This window comes from Mastigoproctus giganteus, chromosome 8 (genome assembly GCF_048544385.1).
Source record: "Mastigoproctus giganteus isolate SK-2022 chromosome 8, ASM4854438v1, whole genome shotgun sequence".
Taxonomy (NCBI): Eukaryota; Metazoa; Arthropoda; class Arachnida; order Uropygi; family Thelyphonidae; genus Mastigoproctus; species Mastigoproctus giganteus.
In genome coordinates, this window is record NC_143582.1 from 25,460,555 (window position 1) to 25,478,143 (window position 17,589).

Here is a 17,589-nt window from a genome sequence, read left to right on the forward strand (position 1 = left end):
TACCCACCCACCGAAGAAGGGCCAAATAACCCAGAAACGGTGCCATCTGGGGAAGCCTGATGGCCACTGAGTTTCCTCGAATAGGTAACAACAATCTTCGCTATTGGGGAAGAGTTGCCTATTCGAGGAATATATGAGCTTTGAGTATGAGTTGAAGGAGCAACTGTCCCTTTCTTCCTTCTCCGGCATTTCCTTCCTCTACCTCTCCTACTATCACCTTCCTACATCTTTATCTCTTTTCTAAGTCTAATAGGGATAGTATGAGGGTAACCGAGAACTTTATCCCATACCATATTTCAAAACGGTCATCACTCGGGTACCTACCCACCCACTGAAGAAGGGCCAAATAGCCCTGAAACGGCAGCAGGGGGAGCCTGATGATGTCTGGAGTTTCCAAAAATAGGTAACAACAGCCTTCTCCACTGGGGAAGCGTTGCCTATTCGAGGAGTTTATGAGTTTTTGAGTGGTGTGAATTGAATGAATTATTGTCCCTTTCATTCTTCTACACCGTTTCTTTTCCTCTTCCACTGCTACTATTACTTTCCCTCTACCTTTTTGCTTTTCTTAGTCTAATAGAGACAAGTGGATAGTCGAGTTATTATCCCACACGTATACAAAATAGCTTTGAAACGGTCACCAGGGGGAGCCTGATATTCACGGAGTTTCCGAGAATAGGTAACAACAATTTTTTCTAATGGGAAAGCATTGCCTATTCGAGGAATTTTTGAATAGTGTGAGTTAAAGGAGTAACTGTCCCTTTCTTCCTTCTATGGCATTCCTTCCTCTAATCCTCCTACTATCACCTGCCTACGTCTTTTTTGCTCTCCTAAGTCTAATAGGGACAGTATGAGGATAACAGAGATCTTTATACCATACCATATTTCAAACGATGCCGTCAGGGGGAGCCTGATATTCAAGGAGTTTCAGAGAATAGGTAACAGCAATCTTCTCTACAGAGAAAGCGTTGCCTATTCGAGGAATTTATGAGCTTTTGAGTAGTGTAAGTTGAAGGAGTAATTGTCCCTTTCTTCCTTCTACGGCATTCCTTCCTCTATCCCTCCTACTATCACCTTCCTACATCTTTTTTGCTTTCCTAAGTCTAATAGGGACAGTATGAGGATAACAGAGATCTTTATCCCATAAAAAAAAAAGTAAAGTGCAGCCATTATCAACCCACTGCAGGATGGAAGCCTCCTCTGCAATTCATGCTGAGGGAAATGGACCATAATCTGGCGCGCTGGTCCAGTGCGGGTTGGCAGATCGACCGTATTCAGCAGTCTGGGGCTTGAACCCCGGTCTACTCAAAGAGCGTGTGCTACTGCACTCCCGCTCCTGCCCACTCGGCTACGGAGGCCGTACCATATTTCAAACGTTGCCTTCTGGGCGGTGGTACACACTGAGAATAATTTTTTTTTTTTTTTTTTTTTAGGAGCATTAGCAACTAAGGCCATATTTCTCCGCTGAGAATAAATAACAATAGTCTTCTCTATTAGTGAAGCGTTACTTATTCGAGGTAGTGCAATACCATGGCAACTCGTTGTGAATGAAGAGCACAATATGAGATACAGAGCAAATAATGCCTCCCACACTTAACTACCATCGTAGTTTCTTAAGAATTATCTATGGTGTATCTACACCGATATTATATAGATATTAAACTCTTAAAGTATTATGCCTTGTGCATGCATTTAGTTATTTTTAAATATTATCATATAAATTATGAATAAAAGCATGTCAAAACAATGCTTTTTCACAATATATAAATCAGGTAGAAATCAATCATTTTCATTTTAAATTCATCATTGTATACTAGTGATGTAGCGGCATCTTTTTTTTTTTTTTTTACAAATTACTCTTGAGAATAAACTACAAAAGTGGTGGCTGAAAACTTTCGCCTGTAGTGCTTTAGCTCCAAAGTGTCGCTATGCGCACGCGTCAGTTATTTGCTATTCGTAAGTAGCGAGAGCGCCAGTTTAAGAGAAGTATTTCGCCTTTTTTTTTTTTTTTTTTTTGTTGTTAACTTACGAATAGAACTACATCATAAAATTATAACGTCGATAAAAAACAAAATAAATATAAAGCAGTAATAAATGCAAAATATGAAAGGCGCTTACTTTTATTTTTTCAGTCTTGCTGTCATGGTTCTATGGAACTTAATGGATACTGTATTTGCCATTGGTTGACACCCTTTACAGGAGGCAATCTCATTTTAAAAATAAAAAAAAAACGTGTCATGTAAAGGTTCATTTGCCTTTCCAGTATTTAAAAAAGGCGGTTATGTCCTCCGACCTGCAATAATTTATCGGAACAAAAAACCAAAAAAAAAAAAAAAAAAAAAAGGAGAGGAGAGGAGCGGACAGCGATCTTAATTAAAAAAAAAAAAAAAAAAAAAAATCAAATCCATTTAGGATGCATTCTTCTCTATAAATAATCGATTTTTACAAGCGCATATAGATTATATATATCGCAACCCAATGATCAATTAAACCTGTTATCCGCTGTTTTTTTTATATTTTTTTTCAGTTTCTCACCCCCCCTACTTTGATAATCTGCTTAAATCAACACCGTTAGAATATACAGTAAGACGCCCCCCACCCCCATATCCGCGAGGATACGTTCCAAGACCTACCGTGGATGGCTGAAACCGCGGATATAAGCGAACACCTGCTAATCCCATATATAATGTGATTTTGTACATACATACTTAACGTATAATAAAGTTTAATTGATAAATTAAACACACAGTAAGACATTGCCAACATTAAATAGGGTAATAACAAAGTACAGCAGACTCTATTTACTGGATTGGATTAACTGGGACACTTCAAGACTCCAAATTACAAAAAAAAAAAAAAAAAAAAAAAAAACAGAAATCATAAAATTTAAGTAATAACTAGAATAGGTATAAACAGATATTTTGCAAGTCGTAAATAAGCAACAGGAACCGGCGTTATTATAAGTCGTCATTTGGAGATTAGTGTACCTATTTTCTTGCACCCCCCTCTCCCTGCTGTCTTCACACCTACCGCTTTTATTATTTTTTTTTTTTTGTTTATAAATCGCGAAAATGACGGGTTGCTTTCAAATTAAACGAAAACTTGAAATTATTCAAAGGTTTGAAAACGGTGCATCCGTTAAATCTCTCAAGAACCAAACCATACGCGACATTGTAAAAAATAAAGTGAAGCTATTCGATTTAAAATCGACATCATAAAAAATAAAGGGAAGCATCGTATTGGACACGTGAGTAGTACGTGTTAAGTTTTTTCGGGTTTTTTTTTTTTTCTGTGGTTAACCTTGGGTAACTGAATCAGCGGGTACGGGGGCACAACTGTATTGGCAGAAAAAGTAGTGTACTATGTGGTTATAGTGTCCTCAGAGGGCTCGGCTTGAAATTATAAAATAGAAATATACAAAATTAGTCCCCAGATTTTCTTGTTATTTTACACTTTTCTAATTTTCTCCATATGAACTGTGTTAAATTCAATCAAATTTACCAGTAATGAAACTACGGATTACGTTTCTTACTTGGGATGCACTCAGTAACTAGATCCCCTGCCAATAGCGAAGGAAACAACAACAACGAAAAATAGAGAAAAGGCTCTCTATTTAGAGAGCCTTTTCTTTATTTCTCTAAAGAAAAATAGGAATTCTAGAAAATAATATCTTATTTTCTAGAATTCGACAAAATTCAAGTATGTCTTAGGCTGGAAAAGGTGTCTCGATAATCCGAGGCAGTGGGGGATTTAACACTTGAGAGGCCCCAGGCGCAATTCAATTTTGAGGCCCCCCTCTAAATATTTTCAGTACCACTACAGTGTGCATTCTACGCGCACGTTTTTACTATAGCACACGCTCTAGATTTGGTGTTGCGGTTTTAATCATTTTGGTCGCACAATTCTTTCATACATATTTTAACTAATGTTTAAATGAAAAAATGACACGACTACCATCCCTCCGAAATCTAACATTAATACATAAAATTTAGCCGACCGGGCAAGCCGAGTGGGTAAAGTACCTGCCCGGCAACCCAAAGGTCGCGGGTTCGATTCCCGCCTCGGGCTTGGATCAAAGTACTGCAAAAACCTTGGGAGGTGCAATATGGCCACAGAAGCCGATGCGCCAACAACTACCAAATCAAAAAAAAAAAAAAAAAAAACATAAAATTTAGCATTAATGGTAATATGTATTCTACTTCAGATTCACTTAGTTCGCATAAATATTTCATATAATATGTGGGGATATTAGCTTAGAGTTTACTAACTTCTCATATTAAATTATAGTTTTATTCAGTAACGGTAATAAAGATGAATGTAAAAATTTAAAATGAAACAATTTTATTTATTTTATTTTTTTTTTTGAGACCTGAGATTTGAGGCCCTCTCAATTTAAGAGGCCCCAGGCGCGCGCCTCGTGCGCCTGTGCGGAAATCCGCCACAGATCCGAGGCACAGAGTACTAGCCAACTCGGTTGTAAAGAATGATAAAAATACAAAAGCGTATTTTGTATTTTTTATCTTACTTTTTATTTTTAAGCTACTGAAATTACACGAGAATAAAAATTAAATAAATTAATGAAAAAAATGCAAAAAAAAAACAAAACAAAAAAAAAACAAAATGCATTTTTCTCTTACTTTTAGCACTGGAGAAAGTCATGCAGTTAAATAAATTTTGCAAAAAATTTTTTAACCAATGTTCAAACTAATTTTAATGAAAAAAAAACAAGATTTTGGTTTTGATATTGCTAATCGATTAAGTTGTTACTATAATATCACCTCCCTTTTTTTAGAGGTCGGGAGTGAAATACGAAAAATTTAGTTGTTTTTTTCTTCTAAGGGGTTACCTCTTATTAAGAGTAAATCGGATTGTCCAGATATGAAATTATAAATGAATAGAGATTTTTATTATATTTAATAAACAATATTTTGGGACAGAAGCGAACTATATCTGTTAACATGTTTAACATAGTTTCGCAGAAGTGGTTATTGAACAAATCTGTTAAATTGTGGGCCTTCCCCAGAGATTTCGGAAAGGTCCTCACTAGATCGAAACTAGTAGTGGAGCACCCTCTTTGATTCCCTTCCTTCTTGGCAGTTTTTCCGCTGATGCATGATCAAATTGTTAAAGTTTTAAAATAAGTTCCCATAAAACAGTGGAGTTACCATTATTTTTAAATTGATCTTTGAGGAAGGGATGGATCTATAAAGGGGAGAACAGAACAGTTCAGTTTATGTTACTTTAATTAGTGAAACTTTGGAGAACAGGTCTGAATAGGATGACACTAGCTCAGCCATCCATTGACGACTCTTCTGCAAGAAACTGAATAAATCAGTTTACTGTAAGAATATCAAGTATTTCTGAGAATGTTTACACTGTTCAACTAGTTTGTTGTTGCAATGTTGTCTTAGAACTGGCTTTTGAAGTACTTATATATCTTAATTTGGTAGCATTATAATATTATAACTAATTTATACCCTGCGTATGAAAACAGAATATGCCAACTTCTAAAACCAGAAGCGTCTTACAGTGCTACCGTTTCGGAAATTGTAATATTCTCGGCTATTATGCTTCGTACACCTGTGTATAGCGACCAATCACAGTGTACCGAACACAACAGGGTCAGTCACAGGTATATTCAGCCGTTGACTGTATTTACTTGCCGCGCCCTGGGAATTCATGGCGTTGGTAATAAAATTTTTTCTTTTTGTTGGTTGTCACTGATTTGAAAAGAAAAAAAAATCTTAAAAGAAGAATAAGATGGATGGCTATGGACTGTTTGTACTTGTGTTTTTAACTGTGATAGTCAGTGTTTTCTGCCAATTTAGTTGGCAAGTTAGGGACAAGTTCGATGAAATTACGGCCAGAATGGCTAAGGTGACTGCAGAAAACTGTAAAGTTGTAGATCAAAATGATTTATTTCTTCCTAAGGAAGCAGTTACTCACGTGCCGGATATAAAGGAAATAGGTATCAATCCTGTGCTCCCAAACAGAACAAATCTGTTACAAGTTCACAACATGGCTATGGCTCGCGCTTTTTATTTCAGGTAAGCACATCGTGAAAATAAGATGGGTGTGATATTTTCAAAAATGAATTAGTTTAATATATTTAATAGTAAGCCAATAATTATAAACGGTTCCAAGTGTGTAATTTCTTTCATCATTAATAAACACAATAAAATTAAAGCATTTTAATTATTTCTTAGATGCCATGTGTCTGTGTGGAATCCAGAGTGTAGCTGCCGCTGCTGTTGTTTTTGAGTGTTAGAGAGAGAGGGACGGACGGACGGACGGACGGATGGGGGAGGGAGGATAGTCACCGCATAAAATCGGCATGCTAGATAAAACATTGATAGATCTTCTCCGACCCGTGGAACCTCTAGTTATAATTCTTGTTGAAGGAAGCCTGTATGCCAAACTACCTTACTGATATCAAGGTGCGCGGCAGCGCACCTAGATATCAGTTTTACTCAAATGAACAAGTCTGTTCTCGCACCTCTGTATCTCTGAACATGAAAAAAGTCAGAAGATTAAAATCTTGGATTTCTGAAAGATTGGACCCTTGAGAGAAAATATATCAAATTTCATTTCTCTGTATGAATCTTCTGTAGAGCCTCAAAAACGGTAGTTTTTGCTATCTGACTGACTCACTCGCTTATCAATATTCTAACATATATCTGAGAAACTTGAAATTTGGTACAATTATAGCATAACTTTCTAGTAATGGAAAAATTAATAAAACTATGAAAAAGTTATCTAGGGGCTGTGTGTGTGTGTGGATGTTCCAAATTTTAATATATACATATTGCTAAATATGCTTCTTTCCAATAGAAGTAGAGATAGAGATTTGACATTTAATTTTTTTAATATTGTCATGTGGGGTATAAAATTAATAATCGGCTTGACAAGCAGATTCCAAATGTACTGCTTGATTTTAGGTGGCACCTCCCCCCAAAGTCCTAACTTTTAATCTGGTAATAATAGTAATGTGAATTAAATATTTTTTCTTACAAATAGTACAAGAAGATGCAACAATGAAATGACAAATTACATGGAAGGTATGTGAATTCAGGGCATCATAAAGATGCTGACATCATGACATTTAACAATCATATTAATATCGTTTGAAGGACCTCTTATGAATGCTATCCACAAACAGAAAATTTATATTTCAATTGCTTACAGATTTTGACACATCATTAAAATTTGCAGCATCTGGTTTGACTGTGATACACAGATAAAATAAAGAAAAGCCACCATACTCTCCATTGTGTTTCATGCCACAATACCCATGAAGTATTGTGGCAATGCCACTGCTGAGTGTCTTGAACTGCCAAAAAATCCAAGCTGCATTAATGTTTGACACTGAGATTGAAATAAAAAGGCTAGTGAATGATTTTGAGAGACAATGTGTAGACCGCTGAATGCCTGTACCATCAGGATGAGAGTCAGCAGTGGCACAACAAACTTCATGGCTCTCATACAACAGGATAGTAAAGAATTTTAATTGGCAATCATAAATAGTTTTCCAGCATTATCAACTTTGTTCCATATCTATCACACACTACACGTTGCCAGTCTTGTTTCTACATCAACAACTCATCTCATAATGCTTATATTTACAATGTACATTCACCCAATCCCAAAAAACCAACTCTCGAGAAAAATTATGAAAGGTCTACTAATTGGATCACACAGAAAAATAACTGTAACAAGTGTAAATCTACCACAGACCCTGTTGGTTAGTGCTCCATTTCAGCAATCAAGCAGTAGCTTGCAATCCAAGTCTCAATATTCCAGAAAGAGACAAAAATAGAGTGTATATATTAATGGCCTGTAAAACAGTACTTAAAAATAAAGAACCAAACTTACAAAATCAGTTTCTGCAATTTTTCATTTAAAAATCCAAACTGGCTGGCTCGTGGTAGATAATAAAATTATGGAAAAAAAGTCTTGGCCCAGAGAATCAAAAGAATTTGTATTTTTTAATATTTTAAGTGTGTATATATTAATTATAAAAATATTGTTTTATATATTATTTAATTACTAATATTAAAAATCACAAAAACATGACACTGACAAGTGAGAAATAGTTAGCGACTTACATTTTGTTGCAGATATTGCATTTTCATCCAACATGTAAATTAATAATAATGAATTCAGGTTTAAAAGAATTATAACAGGCACAATTTTTAAATTAATAACTGTTAATTACTTTTTTTTTTAAATTGATAACTATCAATACAGGTTACATTTTTAAAACTGATAGCTCTTAATTCACGTATGGGGCAGCACATGACTGTCAGTTCACAATTTTAAAAAAATTGATAACTATCAATTCTCATATGGGGTAACACATCGTCTCTCCAAGCATAGACAATATCCATGACAGAAGTTAAAAGTTAATCATTTCAGAAATGAATACAATCATTAACTGTATTTAGCAGTCATACAAGCTTGGACCATGATCCATTGAAGCACATGTGTTTCTGTACTCATTTAAGTGACCACTCAGCTATGTGCAAATTTGATCAGAAAACTATGTTGCCATCAGGTTAATTTCAAAAATATAATACATCAAATGTTATTCATACAAATTAGACAGGTATTCACAGTGTTATTTGAATTTATAAAAGGAAGTGTTGCATTCAGATTTTGGGGGGGGGGGGGTAAGATCAGTTGAATCCCTAAAGCACTGTGATTGTGGAACTCCTACCACTACCAAATTTTGTGTGCATGTGTAGTGTTATGGCAGGCTACCCTAGTAAAAGAAGTTATTGCTAGCAAAACTATATTAAAATGTTTGGCAATCTTTCCTTTCACAGATCTACCTAATTTAATGCAGATTAACATGAATATGCAAAACTGCTTGCAATGCAGATGCTATGTTCTTGACAGCTACTGTAATGCAGGCATTCACATTAGGAAAATTCATCAAACCTATAGGAAAAATAAAGTTTGATTTCAAGATTTAAAAAAACATTAAAATATAATTCTTGCTGAATAAGATAATTTTATTTATATATGATAGCATAAATGTGTAGTACATAAATTAATATATGTACTATGATATTTAAGCAACAAAGCAGCTATTTTTAAGATTAAATAATAAGACAATATGGTACTGTATATGCCATAAGAACTTAACTGTTTTGTTTTCGTTTCTTATTTTTCAAATTTTTGAAGAAAACATGGAAACAAATAACTAATGTATAGACTTGATGATCAGTAAATTTCCATATCCATGTCAAATGGATATATGCAAATAACTATGAGTAATAATGCTATATTATTATTTTTTGCAGTCTTATGTTAACATTTATCCATATTTATTATTTAACTCAGTGGTTTATGAAATGCTCATAATGACTTTAAATGGCATGTAGACACATCCATTCAAAAAGGCAAATTTAGCAGTTTTGGTTCAAATTCCTAACAATTTTAATCTTTAAAATGCTTTTAGAAGTTAGCATGAACTTGTACTTTAAATTGGCTTAGCATTTTATGCTTAGTGATACAGGTAACAAAGGTTGGATCCCAACTGTTTTTCTAGAGGGGGGGGGCAGTATGATATGTGATTGACAGTAATTAAATTAATATCATAAAACACTTTGTTCGGCGCCTCCGTAGCCAGGTGGGAAGGAGCAGCAGTGCGTAGCACACTCTTCTTGATTAGACCGGGGTTCGAGCCCGTCACCACCAAATACGGAGGATGCGGAAAGGTCAGGGAATGACCACCACATATTCCCAGAGCAATATGGCCTTAGTTGCTAATGCTCCTAAAAAAAAAAAAAAAAAAAAAACTGTTTGTTCCAGTTTACTCATGTTTTGGGAAGGAGAGGCAAATGATAATCACCTCTTTTGGATTTACTCTGTTAAGCACAGAACTCTGTGTAGGCCAGAGATTTAAAAGTGTGTGGGTAGTGGAAAATGTGTACTCTTATGTTCTTGATGTTCTTCTGACCATTTAGCCATTGGGCCCCTGTTGGGATCCACTGTTAACACTTAGCCACGGGGAGGCAGGTCAGGTACTCAGTAGATTTCATTAGTACTCTGACAGGCCCTGCCAGCTAGTTTGGATTTGCCAGCAGTGGACAAAGTTTATTTTTTTTTTACCAAATAAAAATAAATTTTATTTGGTAAAAAAAAAAAAAAAGAGTTCAGCTAATTAGATATGCAAGGGTAAAGTGCAACCCAGAGATTGGTCAACATTGCAAGAAAGTGTATAATTTGAATTTAAACTGTCATATATGACACTTTTTTATTTCCTGGAAATGGTGGCACATGTTAGAGATAAGGCTGTGCACCATTCATTTAATTAATTGCCTCATTATTTTAATGTTTTATAGAATCAGATGGTACAGTGATTGTGTTATCTGATTAAAATATACACAATGAAGCTAAGACTTCTTGGCTTCATTGTGTTGGATGTTATGATGAGAGGATTGTATGTAATATTTATTCTGGACTATAGCATCTTGAGATGTAACTTCACACACACACACACACACACACACACACACACACATATATATATATATATATATATATATATATATATATATATATATATATATATCTATTTCATTTCTCACAGTATTCTGACACATTTGGATTTCTTGTGATGTTTAGTTATTAATTAATTAACTTATAAGTTATATTATTATAATGCACAGTGTAGCACAGTAGAGCATCGAAAATCTGAACTTCAATAATTCGAAATGTCAATAATCCGAACGAGCCAGCATTTATTTATTTTTTTTTTATGCTGATGCCATAAAATAAGTGCAATAAGCACCAGTTATTGTGATCACATTTGCAAATTAAATTTTGATTCTATTAAACGGCAATTGTAATAAGTGAAAATCTGAGGAATGTTATCCATAGGCTATAAAAATGAAGATATATAAAGCACAAATTTTATTTGTGCTTTTTATATTTACCTTACCGATTAACAAAATTAAATGATATGTGAAAATTGGAAGAATATTATCCACAGGTTAGCAAAATAAAAATAAATTTATGCCTACATACATAGCTTAATTAATATACATACAGTATTAACTAAACATAACACTTTGTAATCTGATATTTCTGTTCACTGACATTTTTTTATTTATTTATTTTTTTTTGGATTGTAAAATCTAAAACAGTAAAAAAAATGTGTCAATCAATAACAAAGAACACAGCATGCATAAATTGCAACTAACATGATACATGTAAGTGAAATACAGAGTAAAATGTACTATATGTACTTCTTCTTTTAAAAGGAAGCAGAAATTTTTAACAATTAAATCAAAGATTGAGATTTTAAACAGACTCATAGGGAGAAAGCAGGTCTTCATTAGCAAGATATTATGAGGTTGCAAAATCAACCATAACAGAAATTAAAAACAACAAGGAAAAAATTTTAAAGAATTGAGTCACTGCTTTGACTCTTGATTCATTATCTTAATCAAGAGTCAAAGCAGTGACTCTTGATTCAGATAATGGTGCACAAAAAAAGAGAAAAAGATGAGAACAGCTAATAACCCATCCCTTGAAAATGCTATTTGTTGTTGTAGTTGGGTTCCTTGAGCATCAGCAATTAAAGCCATATATTGCTCCGTGTATACTGTCTATAAATTGCATGTTCCATGGTCGATTTTCTGTTTGCTGGACGAAAAACCATGCTAGCCTTGCCTGAGACCGACTAACTCAGCCACGTGAAAAAAAGGCCCATAAAAATTCCTCCCATCATTGATGGGACTCGAACTCAGGTCTTTTACACCCAGGGGGGGAAGGATGGTGATTTTACCAACTGTGCTACCCACGGGGCTAGGTACGAGCAACAAGCTGAATACTGTCCAACTCAACTACTCTTGCTGAAAAGAGTGAGAAATCTGGCAACAAAGTTCGAAAATGGTGCAGCAAAAAATAATTATTTTCGTTAAAGGCCTATATATGTGTTATTAATTATCATTTTGAAAGTTTCATTTGTTCTGTACCTATGAATAAAAATACGTAAGTACAACTTAGCGTTTTTATTTCTAAACTTACTAAACCTTTTTTTTTTTAGTCTCCAGAACTGTAATTTTGATAAATTCAAAAATCTGAACAAATCGGAAGGCTCCAAACTACCCCCAGTCCTGATTAGTTTGGATTATCGATGCTCTGCTGTATATATTTTATATCAGATTAGTTATTCCTACATATATAACCATGTCATTTGGGATAATTGTGTTAAATAAAATTTAAATGCTGAAATGCTGATAAAAAAGTTAAAAAAAAATTCTTGACTATTTCTTGGCTTGCGTAGGCAGACTTGCATATCTAACTTGATATTTTTTTCTCCCTGAATAAAGTTTATTTTTAGACCAGTGATATAAACAGGGCTGAAAATTATTACCTTAATTGCAAGTAGAGATCACAGTGTATACCAAAGCATATATAGCGAACTCCCACTTATAGCATTCTTGCTTTTAATTCTCTTTTCTTCTGGCCCTATGGTCAGTCTTATGAAATGCAGTGTTTTTTTTTTTAATTCTAACACTCCTACTTACTTAAAATGCTTTCCCATTTATATTGCTTGTCCCAAGAAGGAATAAACCCAGACATAACTCTCCATCCTGTTGATTTTTGGTTTTAGTAAAAGATGATAGGGTCTAAATTCTAAGAACCAGTTATGGGGCAGTTTGTTTACTTCATGATCATTCCTAATGCAGATGCTGTTTTTTTCATATTTACCTCAAAGCTTTGAAGATAGAATACCTACTCTTTACAACTCAGTGTAAAAAGTGGCCTTTACACCGAGTTATAAAGAACTGTCTTTTATTTTAGCCATTTGTCATTGCATTTGCATGCTCTCCTTTTTTTTTTTTTTTTTTTTTTTTTTTAACTTCAACGTACAGTAGAATTTTAAAACACTACTGTTTGTTGTGTTCTGCAGTAGTATTTTTTGTGTGGGTGTATGCATTCAACATAGCATCATAATTTCATTAATGACAGCATATTATTATGTTAATGTTTAGTTTAATTTAGCAAAATATTTAAAAATTTTTTCATTGGCATGAAAAAAAAAAAGAATGAAGGTGTTAAAAAAAAAAAAATAAAAAATTAAATGTACAGATTTTTAACTCACATAAAAACCCTGAAAAATCAATGTTATCTACCAAAATATTAACAAAAGGTGAGAAATAGTCTCCAAAGGCAGGGAGGGTCCCTGCTTAGAATGCTTTCCTGTTTTAATGCTCTGTTGGGCTGGTTCCCTAATAATGCTATAATAGAGTGCTGTTATAGGAGTTTGTTGTATAACTTGGGTTATCAGGTCTTATTTTTTAAGTGGATAGGGGCTCTCCTGTGATTTTTTTTTTTTTTTTTTGAGCTTACTAATAAGCTAGCATTAATTGCAGAAGGCAGTAACTATATATGGCTGTTGTTAGCCAATCTTAGTGGAGGATGTCAAGTTTTTTGCTGAGTTATTCCACATTTTTCAATTCATGCATATAAATTGGCCTGTGAACACACTTATAATTGTGAGTGCACACTTGGGGGGCCAATTAATACTAATTATTATTATTATTATTTTTTTAGTTCAAAAGTGGAAGACTGTCAGTTGAAATCCTGGAAGAAGATTATGTACATCACACACATGAACATGCATACCATGTGGAAGTACTGATAATAGATGAATATATAGTGAGGCTAGTTTTGAATGACTTGTTATCATTAGGTATTCTTCATATAATCAATGAATAACTCTACATGATAAAAGTGAGTTTGTGATCAGCACCTTAATCCTGGATGAAAAAAAAAAAAAAACGCCACAGATGTGCAATGCCCTTCTGTAGAAGATCCAATGGTTTTTTTGAGCCAAATTATCATTTTTCATGAGACCTCAATTCCATTCTAGAACCCAGAGACTAAAAAGACGGTAAAAGTATTGGAGGCGTGCTAAATCAGCACTCTCAAAAACATTACCTTCTCAGCTTGCTGAGAGTCAGATTTGCACAATGTATTTTTTTGTACAGTGTAATAAAACAGGAAAGTGATGTCAATTTTCTGCTGTTCCCTCATATATTAAAACAAGTAAGCTGAGATTTCCAGATTTTTTTACAGATTATATTACATTGACATGTAAAATATATATATATATATAAACCGGGTGGTTATAAAATAAGTTTCCCTATTCAGGAGACCCTAGTGCCAAAACAGTTAGAGATAGCACTGTGAAAATCAATGGGTATGGGGGTAAAGATTTGTAGAAGGAAAAAAATTGTTCCAATTTCCGCCAATAGTGGAGAAATTGGCACTGTAAACATGAGATGGAATACTTAACTTAGGATTAGATTTTTATATGAGAACTTAGAAATCTGCAGATATTGTTCTATGTGCTTTCCTTCACTTGAGATGACATTCTGAAAATGGAGGACTGTGTGTGACACAGTTTCACATAGCATCTCATTGGGGATGTTGGCTACATGCTGTTTAATGCTTGCTTTCAATTCGATAAGAATCTGTATGCTGTAAACGCTGTCTTTCAGGCATCCCCATAGCCAGAAATCACAGGGATTGAGATCTGGTGATCGGGCTGGTTGTGAAAAGTCTCTAGAAATGATGCGATCATTTCCGAATGTTGAATGGAGCAGTTCCTTCACTTGTCAACCAACGTGGAGAGTGGCACCATCTTGCATGAACACCGTGGTCTTCAAGCATTGCCTTTCTTGCAGAGTGGGAATAATGTGATCTCTTAGAAGAGCGCAGTACCGTGCGCTGGTTACCATACACCTTACGGGGGGCCATGAGGTGTAGACTCTTCAAATGCAGTTTTGTGCATTTACAACCCCTTGAAGAGTGAAATGTGCCTCATCAGACCACAAGAAAGTTTGAGCCCATGTATCGTCAAGTTCCATACAAGCCAGAAATCGTACAGCAAAGTCTATTCGTTGTTGCTGATCACAAGACTTTAGTTCTTGCACTATGTGAATCTTGTACGGGAACCAGCGTAAAATTATTCAAAGCACTTTACGTACAGTAGACCAAGGAAGGTTCAAGTCTCTTGACACACCTCTGGCACTACTGACTGATAGTGTTTTGCATTCTGACCAGGAGACCATGGAATGACCACTGCATATCCCCGGAGCAATATAGCCTTAGTTGCTAATGCTCCTAGGGAATGACCACTGCATATCCCCAGAGCAATATGGCTTTAGTTGCTAATGCTCCTAAAAACCAAATAACAAACAACAACCTGGAGGCCATTGCAACCGCCACTTCATCCGCCACCTCCATTACGATATATATATATAATCTACTTATATATATATAAGTAGATTAGAGTATAAATGGAGGAATGGTGACCACATCAGATGTATTAACAATGGAAAAAAGTAAATAGGTATCTGTGAAATAAAAGGTAAATTAAAATAAAATTAAATAAAAATACATATAGTACTTAATGTTAAAATAGAGCCAATGATTTTAACTTCGTCATCAAGGGTCGGCAGCCAAAACCAATGGAAATATAGCAAGACCTCTGTTTCTGCTAGGAAATATACGTAGCAAGAGATAAAAAAGTAGGCTGATGTATATTTCATAGCCGACCTGACAGAGACCAACGAGGAAAGGTATGAAAACCAGATCAAATCTAAAGTAAAAATTAAGATAAGATTAAATAAAAAGAAATAAAGTAAAATGCAGACGAGATGATATTGACAAAGGCTTGGGTTGCTTGCTATTTTATTTCATTTCTTTTTATTTAATCTTATACTAATTTTTACTTTTATTTTTTACTTTAGATTTGATCTGGTTTTCATACCTTTCCCTGTTGGTCTCGGTCAGGTTAGCTATGAAATAAACGTCAGCTTACTTTTGTACCTCTTGCTACGTATATTTAATATCAGAAACAGAGGCCTTGCTTCTTGTTATATTTCATTTGGTTTTGGCTGCTGACCCTTGATGATCAGTTAAAATCATTGGATCTATAGCATTAAGTATTATATGTATTTTTATTTAATTTTATTTTACAGGTACCTATTAATTTTTTTCCATTGTTAATACATCTGATGTGGTCAGCATTCCTCCATTTATACTCTAATCTACTTATCTATATTTCATTATGGTTGTTGGGTATTTCTGCTATTACAGTCACTGCCCCTTGTCCATAATCCATAAGTCCCCGTGTCCATAATCCATAATCTAAAATAGAATAAAATAAAGTAATGATTATATAGCTAATTATTGATATTCGGATACATTGAATGGAATGTTTTCAAGGGCTAACCCCATTCAATATATCCTACCAATAATTAGCAAGGCTATCTGCTTCTGATTGTTATCTGCCTGTTTAACTAGATACAAATAATAAACATAAAGGCGAATTTATGCTAATCTTTAAATTTAACAGCAAACAGGCAAGATTTGTTATTTTGATTTTTTTTTTAGGAGCATTAGCAACTAAGGCCATATTGCTCCAGGGATATGCGGTGGTCATTTCCTGACCTTTCCGCATCCTCCGTATTTGGTGGTCACGGACTCGAACTCCGGTCTGATCAAGAAGCGTGTGCTACGCACTGCTGCTCCTGCCCACCTGGCTACAGAGGCGCCAACAGGCAAGATAACAGATAGCTTTGAAACGAATATACAGAATATAATACAGAAAAAAAGAGTGCCAACCATAATTTTCATTTCAGTTGTGGTGATCGCCACAACTGAAATGATATCAATGTGCTTAATATATGTTTCTTTTATGCTTTAATTATGTTTATATTTTAAAATTCTGTTTCACAAATTTTGTAATAGTTATTTAAATTCCATGTTTTTTTTAGTTATATACTTCAGAAAGCTCAAGATGATGCAGAGCCTGGCTTCATGTACTATTTTTTATCTACTATTGCTGATGTAGCTGGTAACAGATTTATTAATAGCAGTGCTATTTATTTTTCACCAAATATGTCATTTACTCCGTCCTACAAAAGTTTTTTTAATAAAACAATGCCTCTATTTGCACCAAGAGCATTTAGGTAAGTACATTTACTTTGATTTAACTGTTTATATAAGTATAAAGAGTATCCCAAATGTGAACCAAACACACAGAATTTAGTCTAAATGCTAGTTTGAGATAAAATACGTTAGCATCATATGAGTGTGATTTGCAAAACTTGAATTTTAAAAGAAGCATTGGCAATTTTTAAATGTACTACTTTTATTCTTACTTGTGCAATTATTTGTAAAGGTGTTTGTTCTCATTAGTCAAAGGCTGTGACAGAACAGCCAAAATGTTTGGTAAATATACTAATTTTCTGGACTGTGCTTTAGTTATTTTAACAAGTACTACCTTCGTGTTTTGTGTTGTTGTTTTTGTGTGGGCTTAACTGTGTAAGGGGAAACTCGGCCATAATGCACTTAATCTATGGAGTGTGTTTGGTGGTTTTTTTTTTTTTAATAATTCAGATATTTACTTCTTGCATGATGTCATACAATTTGTGGCTGACTGAGATTACACATTTTACAATGAAAACAAACATCACATATGAAATATTTTTACTCTTATTTAACTTATTAACTTATTTTATCTTATTTAAAAGATTTCAAATTACAAAAATTACAGTAATT

The 17,589-nt window shown here is 34.2% G+C and overlaps 1 protein-coding gene across 1 annotated transcript in view; it reads left to right on the forward strand.

The window, feature by feature from the left end:
- Positions 1-5,761: 5,761 nt before the first annotated feature.
- Positions 5,762-17,589, forward strand: part of LOC150081381 (uncharacterized) — a 55,778-nt gene continuing 43,950 nt past the window's right edge. Inside the window, exons 1-2 of the mRNA XM_090379233.1 lie at positions 5,762-6,044; positions 16,803-16,997. Coding sequence (XP_090235359.1) covers positions 5,866-6,044; positions 16,803-16,997 — 374 coding nt within the window. The 5' untranslated portion in view covers positions 5,762-5,865. The remainder of the gene's footprint in view (positions 6,045-16,802; positions 16,998-17,589) is intronic.